A 13,385-nucleotide genomic window follows, 5' to 3' on the forward strand; every position below is an offset into this window, starting at 1 on the left:
TGAAATATTTAAAGCTTAGGAATACTATTGTATGAGAACCAAAACAATATGGAAATGAATGAGGGAAAACTGGATCCTACCACGTGATTCCACGTGAAGTCGCATAAGAAGTATAACTTCAAAAAAATGCCTTATATGCATAACATGGCCTACAATGGCTGTATGTTTTAACAAGTGGACTCTGTTAAAAATGCTACAACTGGCCGATGTCTAGTTAAAAGATTTCTAAAATGCTCCGCTAGATAAAAATTTTGCTGTATGCCCATCGATATAAAGCTGGGTGGGTTTAAACGCGGTTCTTCACAATGAATGTTTAGAGCCTTAAGCACTGAGCTGCTGCGGTTTTTTGGTTTTTACATTCCCATGTAAATTATTTCTTTTTAAATTTGATTACTTAAATCTATGATAAAGTTTTGGTGTTACAAGTGCTATTGGTAACAAACGGGTAACAAGCAACCTTAAAATACCTCTTTTTGTCAACAAATAGTTGTGCCAAGACTAATGCCGCAATGATACGAACGGTTCAAACGAAGAGATTTATAGATTTCATCAATCTTTTTTTCCTACTTTCGAAGTATTAAATTTTATGATAACTTACGAATTTATTTCGATTTTTATCTTTAATAATGAGATTACCAATAATTCTCGAAATTTTCCAGTTTTGCGTGAAAAAAAACTATTGCAAGTAGCGAAATAATCAGTGGAGATGCATAGTAAATTGTTATTGCAGATTAAATTGTTTATGTAGATTAAATGACAGTTAAACATCAGTTTGGTTGCAAGTGTAAAAACCTTATTTATTTTAGTTGTTTCCTTATGTTAAAACTGGTATGTAAAAGAAGTTCTCCATATGAGTTTGCGGTGAAAATCAGAGTAACGTGTGTAAATTTATTAAAAAAAATATAGCTGCTTTGACCAGGAATTTTTGTTCTTATTTATTTTAAAATTATAAGTGTATACCCGCTGTGAAACTCTCATTATATGTAATCATGAAGTAATAATACGTTGTTCAATTTTGATGAAACATTATCATGCTGCAATCATACGTTGTTAAATTTTCACTTCGGAAAATATTTATAAACCAGCAATTGTTTTTAGTTTTTTTACTGATATAACATCTTGGGTTTTGCTTTCTAGCGATATTTTTTTTAAAAATAAAAACTGTTAGCTTTTCAACAAATATTTTTCTATGAAGCTCCATTATTTTCCAAATTAAAAATTTTTCACATAGATTTCCTTATCTTTTTCTTTCTCTAATTCTTTTCCCATTCTTTGTTTGTCAAAAAAATCACCCATTGTATACACAGCAAATACCATACAATTGAGTAAATTAACTAAATTACATATAAACTCCAGACAGTTATTAAACTTAGACAGGTATTATGATCATTATACATTTTTCAATGTATTAAGTACAAATATTTAAAAAAAATCATACAAGACTGCAGCTTTCCACGTTTGTAATACAATTAAGATTCTATGTTGAAAACTTCTTGTAACAATTCAAAAAATTTGCAAAGGTGCAATCACAACTGAATGAATGATGTTCATTCGTGAATTATTTTTCTAGTTTATAATGATTGCTCAGTTAAATAAATTTTTATCTATATTTCATTGTACATGAGTGTTATATTTTTCAACAGGTTCCTCCAAATATATCACGCATCAACAGTCATTTTGTGCACACCCACCAACCTCTAGATGTTGTTCAGCATCCACCAGTCAGGGAGTCTGTCATATTTTTTACACTACCACCGGGTGATTTTGTGATCATGCCATTTACAGCTCAGCCAAATTGTGAAACAAAGTTCTTACTCAGAATATTTACTGATGAAATGAGTAACATTTGGTAAAACTATTCATATTTATTATTTTTAATATTTTTCTCCCAATTATACATGATGTTCTCTAAAAACCACCCCACATATGCATTTTTAGAATCCTTATAAAAAATAGAAAAACAAAGTTTCACATTGGGAATCGTGAATTAACTGACAAAAAATTAAAAACGCTTACAATATCTGATCATCTAAAACATAGAAAGGCAAATGTAATAAACAACAAAACAGGTTTGATTGGAGGTTGAAAATTAAGCTGTTTCCAAAGGATCGTCTTTCAAATCCTTTCTGTTTCATATTCCCGTACCATGATTTATCTTATTACGGAAGTACTTTTGGTTTTTCTTCGGTGAAATATTAATTTGCGACCCCAGCTTTACTTCATTGTTTTAATTTTTGACGAAGATACTAAAAAAGCACATTAAAGGCTATCATTACACAGCACCATGTAAATAATTTGTTTATAAACTGCAACACTCTAAATAAATTACTCATTATCTGGAATATTTAAAGTTCTCTTACTTTGTATAATTCAAATAAAGGATGCGATGTAATCACTGCCCTTGAAATTTATTTTTAGAATAAAGACAATATTAAAGATCAACATAACTCTAGGATTTTAAAATTAACCTTACTTACAGCATTGTATAATTACAGCATTGTATATCTAAAACTAACCTTGCATTCAGAACTTACAGCATTGTATTAGATTTACAAAACTTTGGCCGGCAATTCGTAAAATCTATTTCCATCATAAAATATTGTACCGTAATTTTTACAGTAATATTTATTAAAGATTCAGTGATTTTACAGTAATTAGCACACCTTAAAAAATAATCACAAACACGTCGCCGCAATATCGCTCGACATCAAAGGGGCATTTGACAATATCCAGTATGATCTAATTAATAGAGAATTGTCAATGTACCAAGTCCCATCCAATCTTTGTTTTATAATAGAAAGCATCAATACGAACAGGCAAGCCATCTTAGCAACAAATCGGGGATATGTAACAAAAACAATTCAAAAAGGCTGCCCACAAGGGTCTTGCATAGGACCGACTGCGTGGAATTTAGTNAGTAATGTGATACGAATTATTGTCATCTTTATTGTCATCTGTATCATCTGTATTGTGCAGTTATGAGCTTTGTGCGAGCTAGACTGTCGTCCAGACGTGGACTATACGGTTAAGGGTTTTGCAAACCTAGGTACGTGTCCACGTCTGGAAGAAAAGAAGAAAAAAAAAGTAATTAGCACACCCAAATGTGTAACTATTTTGTAACGCTGTTGAAGAACTGTACTAATTTATATGAAAATTTTTTGTAGGGAGGTAAACGATGAAAATATGATTTGCCGAGAATTAACATTTACCTTTAATGCAGATATGAATACTCTTCAGGTTTGATACATTTAATTTTCAATTCGAATTCATTTTATTTTTTCTGTCAATCGTTAACGAGAATAACAGCTCCAATTTTTAAATATTTCAGAAGGATTTTCCTGTGTTAACAAAGCTAATGCATAAAGTAAGTTTTACATTTTATACCACTTTACAAACAGCTTCAACAGCTGTCTATGGCGAACGTGATTATAAAATTGTTTTTGTTAAACAAAAATTACACTGGGGAGCAAATTCTTAGATAATTTCTGATCTAAGAATTTGGAATCTTAGATAATTTTGCTTCGCTGATTTCAAATCTTCAATCAGTTTTTCTGTACAAACTACATTTTTATTTTTCAATTTTTCAAATGACATTTGGTCTATTGTTGTGTTGTCGAAATGTACAAGTTTAAAAACATTATATATGACAGGGGATTAAATAAATGTTGCGGGGGTTTCAAAGGGAGTTAAGGCACACCATCAGGATTAAAATTGCATAGGAACCCATGCCTGGAAATGTCATCATACGCCGCTAGGGGTGCTTCTCTATTATGAACTCTTTCATCGTGTACTTTTGAGCAAGTCATAAAAAGGAAACGCACTTATGGCATTTCTGGACATTTGTTCCTATGCAATTTTAATCTTGATGATGTTTCCTGTTTCCCCTGGAAGTTTGTCGTAAAATTTACGTGACTTCCTGCTATATGTAACGTTTTTAAACTTTTATACTTCGACAAAAAATGGGCTGAAAATGTAATTTTAAAAAATTCTATAGCTTCAGGAGAAAAACTTATTTTAGATTTAAAAACCTCACTCCTGAATAAGACAAAATCATGTATTCTATAGAGGCATCAAAAAATCTGTTCCTCTTTGTTATTTGTGTTCTATGCACTTGTTCTTATTTACTTTTACAAAACTATGTTAAATCCTATTAGTAAAATTATTTTTTGCAATAGCAATTTTTGTGTGACTTATTTCATTATGAAATATATATCTTAATAATTTTAACTGAAAAATGAATACAGCTTTAAGCACCAAAATTGTTGCATTTTGAAATCGATTAAGCTTTTCTTCTTGTTTAAAATACGATATGCGAGTAAATTTAAGTTATACTTGCAGATTAAGTTAGCTATACATCACTATGCTGTAGATTTTTGCGAAATTTTTAATTTAAAATCATTTCATATTTTATTTTATAGATTCCTCCTGAAATAGATGCCTTAACATTACAAAAAATTTTGAGATCTAGTTGGAAGTGTAAGTTTTTAAAATGTTTATCAATCAAGTAGAAACATATACTGCTTGTTAAGAAACACACTTCATGTTTCTTGTGTAAAAAATGCTAATTATACTAACTTCCTAAGAAATGCATTTTGTAATACTGTTCATTTTTTTAAAAAAATTACGTATTATGCTGCTTTTAAAAAACATGCATTATACTGCTTTTTATAAACTGTCAATTTTAAATTACCTGCTCAAAGATATATTGCAGAAATAAATTGTTTTTTAAACTGCTGTTTTTACATATCATAACAGTTATACTAAAGTATAGCTTATTATTTAATAAGTGTTTAATTCTTAGTATTGTGTGGTGTTATTTTTTACAGCTCTCAATTTGTTATGCGAGAAACCAAGCTTAGAACTCTGCCGTAATCTTATAATGTTAAGGGATGTATCCTTTTTTACAGTGAACATGTTTTATTTGGTTCATACATTTTTTGTTAAAAGGAAAAATTTATTCTAAATTAAAGGTTCCGCAATCAATTTTAATTTCATGTACTGTAATAATGAATTGAGATATATGTGCTGAAAATGTATTTAAACTGTAAATTTATAAAAATACACAATTTAATTACATAAAAATTTTAAAATAATAATTTTTTCATATTTACATGGGGAAAAACAATTCTGGCAAAATTAACGTGCTGTATGGTAATGACATTTATGGCAAAAAAAAACTATAATTCTGGTTAATAAAACTAAAATATATCCCATTTAAACCATTCACTTGATATTTTTTCCTTTCATGTCTTAAAGGTTTTCCCAAAATGTTTTATTTTCAGAATTATAGCCCTTATTACTTCTCAATTAGTAAAAAATAAAAAACTAAAAAGTAAATTTAACCGATCATTTCTCATTATGTCATGCTGTAAGGTTTCATGATAAAATTATCAAATTTTGCAACATCAAATTAACAACTTTTATCACATATTTGGCTTAGCGGTGAAATTTACCGACTTCTTTGTGGTTTCTATAGAATCAGAAGCAAAATTTTACCGTATTTTAGTAGATTTAACCATACTTTTTTCCCAGTGTATTTTATGTCGAAGCTTTTTCGGTAGTTTTGCCATGCATTTAATTTCATAGTCACTCCTAATTAAAAAAATATCCGCAATGATCTTTTAAAACTATTTATAAAAACATAGAATTATATAAATTTTAAAGCGTTAGAATATCATTTAAAACTACTGAACTACTTGAGTATCGTTTTCCAGATTTTTACTTGTAGAATTTAAATACTTAGTGTTTAGTTTTACTGCTTTATATAAAATTCATAAAATAAGTTCTGAAAATTTTGAAGAAATTTTTCAAACTTTTATTTCATACTTTAACTGAATTTACTCTACACTCTGTCAGTTTATATCAGTTATTAAAATACAGTTAGTTTTTCTACCACTGTAGTATAGTGCATATATATAGAGTATGTAGTTGATCATAGTAAAAATCAAAGTGTTAAAGAAAGGATAATTTTAAAATTAATAACTTTATATTTCTTAACTATGTCTATAGCCCTTAATTACAGGTAAAATTAGTAGAAATGAGCTACCTGGATTGATTTATACTTTGCAATACTGGAGAGTAAGTTAGCACCCTTATTATTTTTTTCAAAGACGCACTTTTATTTTCAAAATATTTTTTTCTCAATTTTATTGTCTTTATGTTTTTGTGATAAAGTATTATCAGGTCCTCAAATTATTCCCACATATTTGTATTATATTTTAGTTAATACTAATATGTGATGTAAATAGAAATATGAAGGAAATTTTCTTTGATGAATACACAAATTTCATTTTTGACAAAATTTACTAATATTTTTGATTTGTCCAACTACAGACATACCACCCTTGCAGTATTCAAGAAATTTTTATTAAAACGACGTTTATATTAATTAAATATCTAATAAGAATAATACATTAAGATAAATATTAAAATTATTCAAATTTTAAGACTTACTAAGGTTGTATATATTTATCTTTTAAGGTTGCACCACATTTTAAGGCATGTCCCGGTCGACTTTAAATGTAGAATAGTAATTTGTTATATTTCATATATTTTTGTGAAAAACTTCCCAATAAAAGGGCAATTTTTTGTTTAAATGGTTTCTGTTTAGTTTTTACAAATTCTCAAACGTTTTTTTATGAATTTTCAAACATCATTTAAAGGGAAATACGTCAGAAGAACCTAAGGAAATATAAGGTTAAAAATATCTTAATTTGTGCTAATAAATAGATAAATAGACAAAATAACAAATCGACAAAATTATTAAAGAATTTTCAAAAATGTGACTGACGACAGTAATGAAAAATACCTAACTCGCTTAACATTTCACAGAATATTACTAACACAGAATATTTTGCTAAACTTTGAGTATAATTGCCTTTTTTTAAGAGAGGAAGAAGATAAATGTATAAATCTTTTTCGTATTAGTAAATTTAATGAATATTGCTGAATTCTTTTTACTTACACAGTGTACATAATATTGTACCAACATCTAAATACAATATTAATACACAATGAATTAACAAATAGTCATGAAAGCAGATCAGATCCTCTATAAATGAATTTATTCGGCTTGTTTTCATTAATTGAAATTCACAGTTATAGAAATATTGCATCAGGTCTGATCATAACTATTTTTTATAAAACTTCACATTCAGTAATCTTTTTAAACATTAAATGTAGTCTTGGTAGTAATCTTAGATATATTTTAAAGGTTGCTTTTGCTAAGCACGATTCCAATAACAGAAGCAAATCAAGTAGTTTCAATTTTAGAAGTCTTCTATGGGATGCAGGTAAGGAAATTCTCCGGAAATCATCAATTTTAGAAATTCTGCTTCATAAAAAATGGCCGTCATTTTTAATCAAATTTTAAATATTTAACAGGCGTAACTGTAAGCAACAAAGTTTTAGAATGTGCAGTTTTACGTTGTACTAAAAACAGCATCTTAACATCAGAAGCGTATTTATTGGCTCTAGTCAAACTATATTTGGCTCATGGTGAGTATGGTTTAATTCATTTCAAAAGTTTCAACTTGCTTTTTAAAAGGTTCGTCAGAGCAGTGGTGCATTTACAAATACATTTGCAATCAGTGGTACATTTGCAATCAGTGGTACATTTACAATCAGTGGTACATGCTTACCAATTTATATTTTTTGCTTAAAAAATATTACGGTTAGAAGAATTGTAGGACAAGCAGATCATACGATATATGTAGTTATTTATTGTCTAATTAAAGTTTCTACCATTCTTTGTTTTCTTGATTACACTATAAAAAAATTCCAGATCAAATTAGGGTGATAATTACACCGGTACTTCTTACCATAAAATGTTAGGGAGCCAAAAATCTGATCTATCACAATTTTTACTGTAAAATCATTTTAATTAAATTATTATTAAAGTAAAAATTACGATGAAAATTTTACGGTAAAAATAGATTTTATTGTATGATGGAGTTCATGGCTGATGGTGCTAGCATTTTTCAGCCTCATCGGATCCGGAAATTTTTACAGTGCATACTTAAAAACCTATATCCCATCAACTTACATTCTTAAGCAGAAAATAAAAGTATATTTAATTTTTAGTACAAAATGCTTTTACATAATTTATTACTGCTTAATAGGTTAGCCTATGCTTAAAACTTAGAGGGATTAATAAATTATGCAACAGCTGTATTTCTAGATCGTATTTCAATTGATATTTTTAATCTCAACGCTCAAGATACAATCAATAATCTTGAACCTGGTCATCGAAGTAAAGAAAGTAAGCGTACAAGGGGTCTCCAAATGATATTTAAACAAGGAAATGACAAAGACGTTAACGAATCATATATGAAGATGGCGAGATGAAATTTAAAAAAAAAAAAAAACAGTTTGCCTAACTTAAATATTAGTTTTCGACAACTGATGTCTATATCTTCTTTAGAAGGATTCTAAAACTATATTTTAAGGATAGTTAATACAGATTACCTCGTACTTTCATTATTTGATAAATGAATTATTTTAAAATTGAATTTGTGTTATCGGATTAAGGAAAATTGGATTAAAGAGTCATTTTTAGTCAAATTTGAAAGCGAGAAAAAGAATTTATCTAATAATTCATAAATCCAATAATTAACTTAAAGGTATATGTCACACTTTTATTGCATCGGGTAAACTTATGATGATAATTGTGTTTTGAAAGCTATTACATTTTGAAAATAATTAGATCAAATTCACATCCAAAAGAAAAAATTTAACTATTTTTTAATTTTACAAAACAAATTTCTAATTATGTCACTCACTGTGATTCGGTTATTGTTTTTTTAAGAATTGATTATATGTATTTTTTCAATATTTCCTTGTTGAATTTAATTTCAAGTTAATAGTATCTAAAATTAAATTAAATAATAAATTTTGATAGAAATCTTTTAAGTATTCCTAATTTTCTGACATAAGTGCTACCTATTTCAATCTTACCACTAGAATAACAATTACTGAAATAAATCCTTAAAACCAAAATACTCCTGACTAATATTTAAGTAACTTCATCTCTTTGATAATTTTACTTAAATTATATTTGTTAAAAGCTTTTTTTTACATATGTTTGGATTGAATGATTTGTATTTTGTATTTTACTTGTAGAGTTATTTCTTTATCATATTTTTAAAAATTATTTCAAGCTGTAACATTTCATCCACTTTTTTGGAAACTATTTATTTATTTTAGTTTAATATACTTAACTTGTTTCAACTTGGAAAATTTCTAAATTTATATTAAATGTATTTTTGATGTTTACTGTCACTATAAATTTCAGAGAGATTTGTGACAGTCGAGAAAAAGATGAAAGAAAACGCAATGACTTTGGAAGAGGTAATTTTGTTACTTTTATAATATTTTGGGATTATAACTTTTACTATAGATGCATTAATACTTTATTCTCCATATTATGTCACACTTTTATCATGCATAAAGCTTTTTATCATTCGTCATGACCATGTTTTACTTTTATCATACTTATTATATATAAGCCTTCTTCTTACTGAAGGAAAATATAATAAAGAAATGGGTCTTATCAAATCTTTTATGAAGAATAGTAAGCATAGTGAAAGGTGGAAAATGAAAATTAACCACAGTGAAAAAACTTTGAATTAATAAAATTTTTAGTAGAGCTATCATATAAATCAAATTTATATGCTTAATATAAAAATGATTTTTAAGAGTTAATTGTAAAAGTTATTAAGAATGAACAAAGTACTAAAGATATTAACATTAAAAGCCATAACAAAGAACGCGAAATAGAATAAAACCTTAAATATAATTTATTCAGAGTTGAAAGAAATTTTTATAATAAATGTCGTACTTCATATTTACCGTAAATCATATAAATCAGTACTAAGACTACTTTTTTCGGTTTTGATAAGTTTGATGAAAATATAAACTAGTAAAAATTATTTGTACACTTTTAAAAATTAAATAATATAATTATATGACAGTGCAATATTTGTTAAGTAATCTGAATTTAAACACATAAATTGAAATCGAAATACGTCATTGCCTAAAGAGAAATTTCTGAATTTGTGAAATAAATTTTTTTCAATCCTATTGTTTATTAATTCGTAAGAATTAATTAATATTTACTTATTTATTTTATTTCTCTGTTTTTCTCAGATGATTCTATTAACAGTGTACTCTTAGCACACTCTTCTAATATTATTCAATCCTATTGTTTATTAATTCGTAAGAATTAATTAATACTTGTTTATTTATTTTATTTCTCTTTTTTCCAGATGATTCTATTAACAGTGTACTCTTAGCACACTCTTCTAATAGAAGTCTTTATGTTCGAATCATATTATGTTTTGAATCAATTTTGGATATTTTTATTATCGATGAAGACTCGATTATAATTAAGACACCGATTATTGAGATTACATTCATTATAATTTATTCTAGTCATAGACATAAAATGTATGTTTTTTATGTGATACATATATCAAATATTTATTATGCAAACTGCATGAGAAAAGAACTTTAAACGATAAGAGTTTTGTTGTCAATGCTAAAGTCCTTGCAATTTACAAGTAATGAGAGTGCATCGCAAAACTCTTGTGATAATTTCTAAATTTACTTGTATTGATTCTTTAAGATCTTTTCATCTTTTTATGCCATGGTTATAGATTTTTATATCATAACATTTTCTTTTCATCATAATAAGAGAGTATAATTATTTTTGTATTATTCATTAATATAATTTCATTCAAACTCATTGTTTCTAGAAGAAAAACTACGCTGTTTTGAGAAGCTGATAGTTTATAAGTTCTACATTTCATAGAGAATGATAAAAATAACATAAATTAAGTTAAAATTCCACTGCTAAAAATCGCCTAATGACAGTATGTGTAACACTTTTAATTGCAGCAATTTGTTAAGTCCGCTTAATTTAATTGTAAATTACTTTAAACAATTTATTACACTAAAATAGATACTAATAAAAAAATTCGATTCAATTATGGTTTGAGCTACATTTTTATTATTTAATTTAATTTTAGATACTATTAACTTGAAATTTAATTCAACAAAAAGATATATATTAACAATTCGTAAAAAAACTAATAACCGAATCACAGTAAGTGGAATAATTTGAAATTCGTAAAATTGAAAAATAGTTACATTTTTTCTTTTTGATGTGAATTTGATCTAATTATTTTCAAAATTTAATAACTTTCAAATCACATCTTAAGTTTACCCGATGCAGTAAGCGGGAGACGTATACCTTCAATTTAATTATTGGTATTCCTCCAAATACCGAAAAGAAAATAAAGGAAAATATTTAATCCTAGATAAAGTTTACTTATAATTCAAATAAGTAAGTCAATTGTAAATTAAAATAAGGTCTTTGTGCCATTTGAAATAAAACCAAATTTTATTTAAGGTTAAATTTCTATCTCCTTTATGATATTAAAATAAAAAAGAAAGTTTCACTAAACTACTAAAATTGATAAAATGCATTTTGTCTAGTAAATATTAACTATCAATCATATTTGTAAATTACATTCATTAATTTCATGAGCAAACTTTAGTACTCTCCTAATTCAGTAAATACTTGAAATTATTCTCATTATGAATACTAGGAAATCATTAATATATTTGGTTTTTCAATTTCAATGTATTTATTACATTTAATAATTTGTAATAAAATAAATTAAAAAATAGTGTTTCAGTGTTTTTTATTTTTATTCAATTTTACTTAAAAATATTTACATACATCAACAGTATTTTTTCCTAATCGAAATCAACGACTGTATTATAAGCTAAATATATAATTTAATTAAAATGTTTTAAAAGGTTTTTTCATTATATGTTCGAAGCATTTTATATATCTTAATGTGCAATCAAATTAAATTATCATGTATAAAATCAACACAATTTATGTGTACATAAATAAATAAATATTTAAAAAAATTGTGTTTTGTGACTTTACTCTAGAAAATGCATTTTTATTTCTGTTAGGGATTGGAAAATTTTGATGGAGTCGCATAAATTTTATTTAAAAAAATGAATGAGTTGAAAATTACTCTCTTTTGTGTCAATTATTTGGTCTAAAAGTATTCAAGAAATTTAGAATATGGAGTAAGCACATACATGCAATTATCATGATTTTGATTTTCATTATTCTAATTTATTTATACATTATTGTCACTTTTAATAAAAATTTAAAACTGGAAATAGGATTGATTTAACTTATTTAGATTTAATTACACTTCTATTATGTGGTGTTAAAAAGCGAAAAAACTACATTTAAATATAAAATATGGAAATGATTATCTTTATAAATATAGACTGCATGGTGATTTAATTTTTTAAATACACTGTACTCACTTCTGTATACGTTGAACAATAATATCGTTCTAAACCTTAAACAAAAACAAATAAAACCACATTATCGTTCGTCTTGAAATTGATCACCTGATACTATACTGCAATTTGAGCATTGGTTACATTTAATACCCTATAAAGGTTACAGCAATGTCGGACTGATTCTTCAAGAGAAATCGCAAAAGAAAATTAATAATTAAATACACTGTAAGAAATTCTGGGTGAAATAAAGATAAAAAGTACCGGTACTTAGGGTTCCAGTACTTTTTACCAAAAAATCCGTTTTTTCCGGAACATATTACAGAAAAAAAATTTGATGCACCGTTTTTATAGTGATAATTACCGTAAAATAATCGATTCACTTTAATTAAATAGTGACTGTAAAAATTGCGGTTGCATAATAATTTACGGTAAAAATAGATTTTATGGATGATGCACCCAAAGTGCCGGTGCTTTATACCGTAATTCGTTCCGGAATTTTTTTATATAGATTATCTATTTACAAAGGAGAAGTAAATTTGTTAAACAAATTTTTTTCCCTCAACATACAATAAAATTTCCCTATTTTTCCTATTTGCAATAAATTTTTCTTCCGGTCTTTTAATTTATCCGATCTACTTATGAGTTCTTAAATTAGAGTCATTTTAACTTGGATATTATTTCTATCTCGGACGGAAAAACTCCGGCAGACATTGGCAGAATTCTGGAAAATCTATTCACTTTAATTAATTTTTTTTTTAAAAATATTTATTAAATATCTTTTATAAAATATCTATTTACAAATTTTTTTTAAACATTTTACAGAATTTTCGGAATTTTTTATAAAATATCTATTTACAAAGAAGAAGTAAATTTGTTAAAAAAATTTTTTTCCCTTAACATATAATAAAATTTCCTTTTTTTTTCTCCTATTTGCAATAAATTTTGCTCCCGGTCTTTTAATTCATCCGATCTACTTATGAGTTCTTAAATTAGAGTCATTTTAACTTGGATATTATTTCTATCTCGGACTGAAAAACGCTCGCGTTGGC

General features: G+C 26.5%; 1 protein-coding gene across 2 annotated transcripts in view; it reads left to right on the top strand.

Annotated features, from left to right (window-relative positions):
• LOC107438379 (calpain-9) overlaps positions 1–11,690 on the top strand; it is an 83,329-nt gene extending 71,639 nt beyond the window's left edge. Inside the window, exons 10-19 of one of the 2 annotated variants that reach the window (XM_021146964.3) lie at positions 1,644–1,849; positions 3,165–3,237; positions 3,329–3,364; positions 4,419–4,476; positions 4,827–4,891; positions 6,010–6,078; positions 7,214–7,292; positions 7,384–7,497; positions 9,293–9,348; positions 10,266–11,690. In XM_021146964.3, the coding sequence (XP_021002623.1) occupies positions 1,644–1,849; positions 3,165–3,237; positions 3,329–3,364; positions 4,419–4,476; positions 4,827–4,891; positions 6,010–6,078; positions 7,214–7,292; positions 7,384–7,497; positions 9,293–9,348; positions 10,266–10,292 (783 nt within the window). In that variant the 3' untranslated portion in view covers positions 10,293–11,690. Of the gene's footprint in view, positions 1–1,643; positions 1,850–3,164; positions 3,238–3,328; positions 3,365–4,418; positions 4,477–4,826; positions 4,892–6,009; positions 6,079–7,213; positions 7,293–7,383; positions 7,498–9,292; positions 9,349–10,146; positions 10,190–10,265 lie in introns of those variants that run through there. The other variant, XM_071178497.1, reaches the window with a different exon arrangement.
• Positions 11,691–13,385: the final 1,695 nt, after the last annotated feature.

Source organism: Parasteatoda tepidariorum, chromosome 3, assembly GCF_043381705.1.
Source record: "Parasteatoda tepidariorum isolate YZ-2023 chromosome 3, CAS_Ptep_4.0, whole genome shotgun sequence".
Taxonomy (NCBI): Eukaryota; Metazoa; Arthropoda; class Arachnida; order Araneae; family Theridiidae; genus Parasteatoda; species Parasteatoda tepidariorum.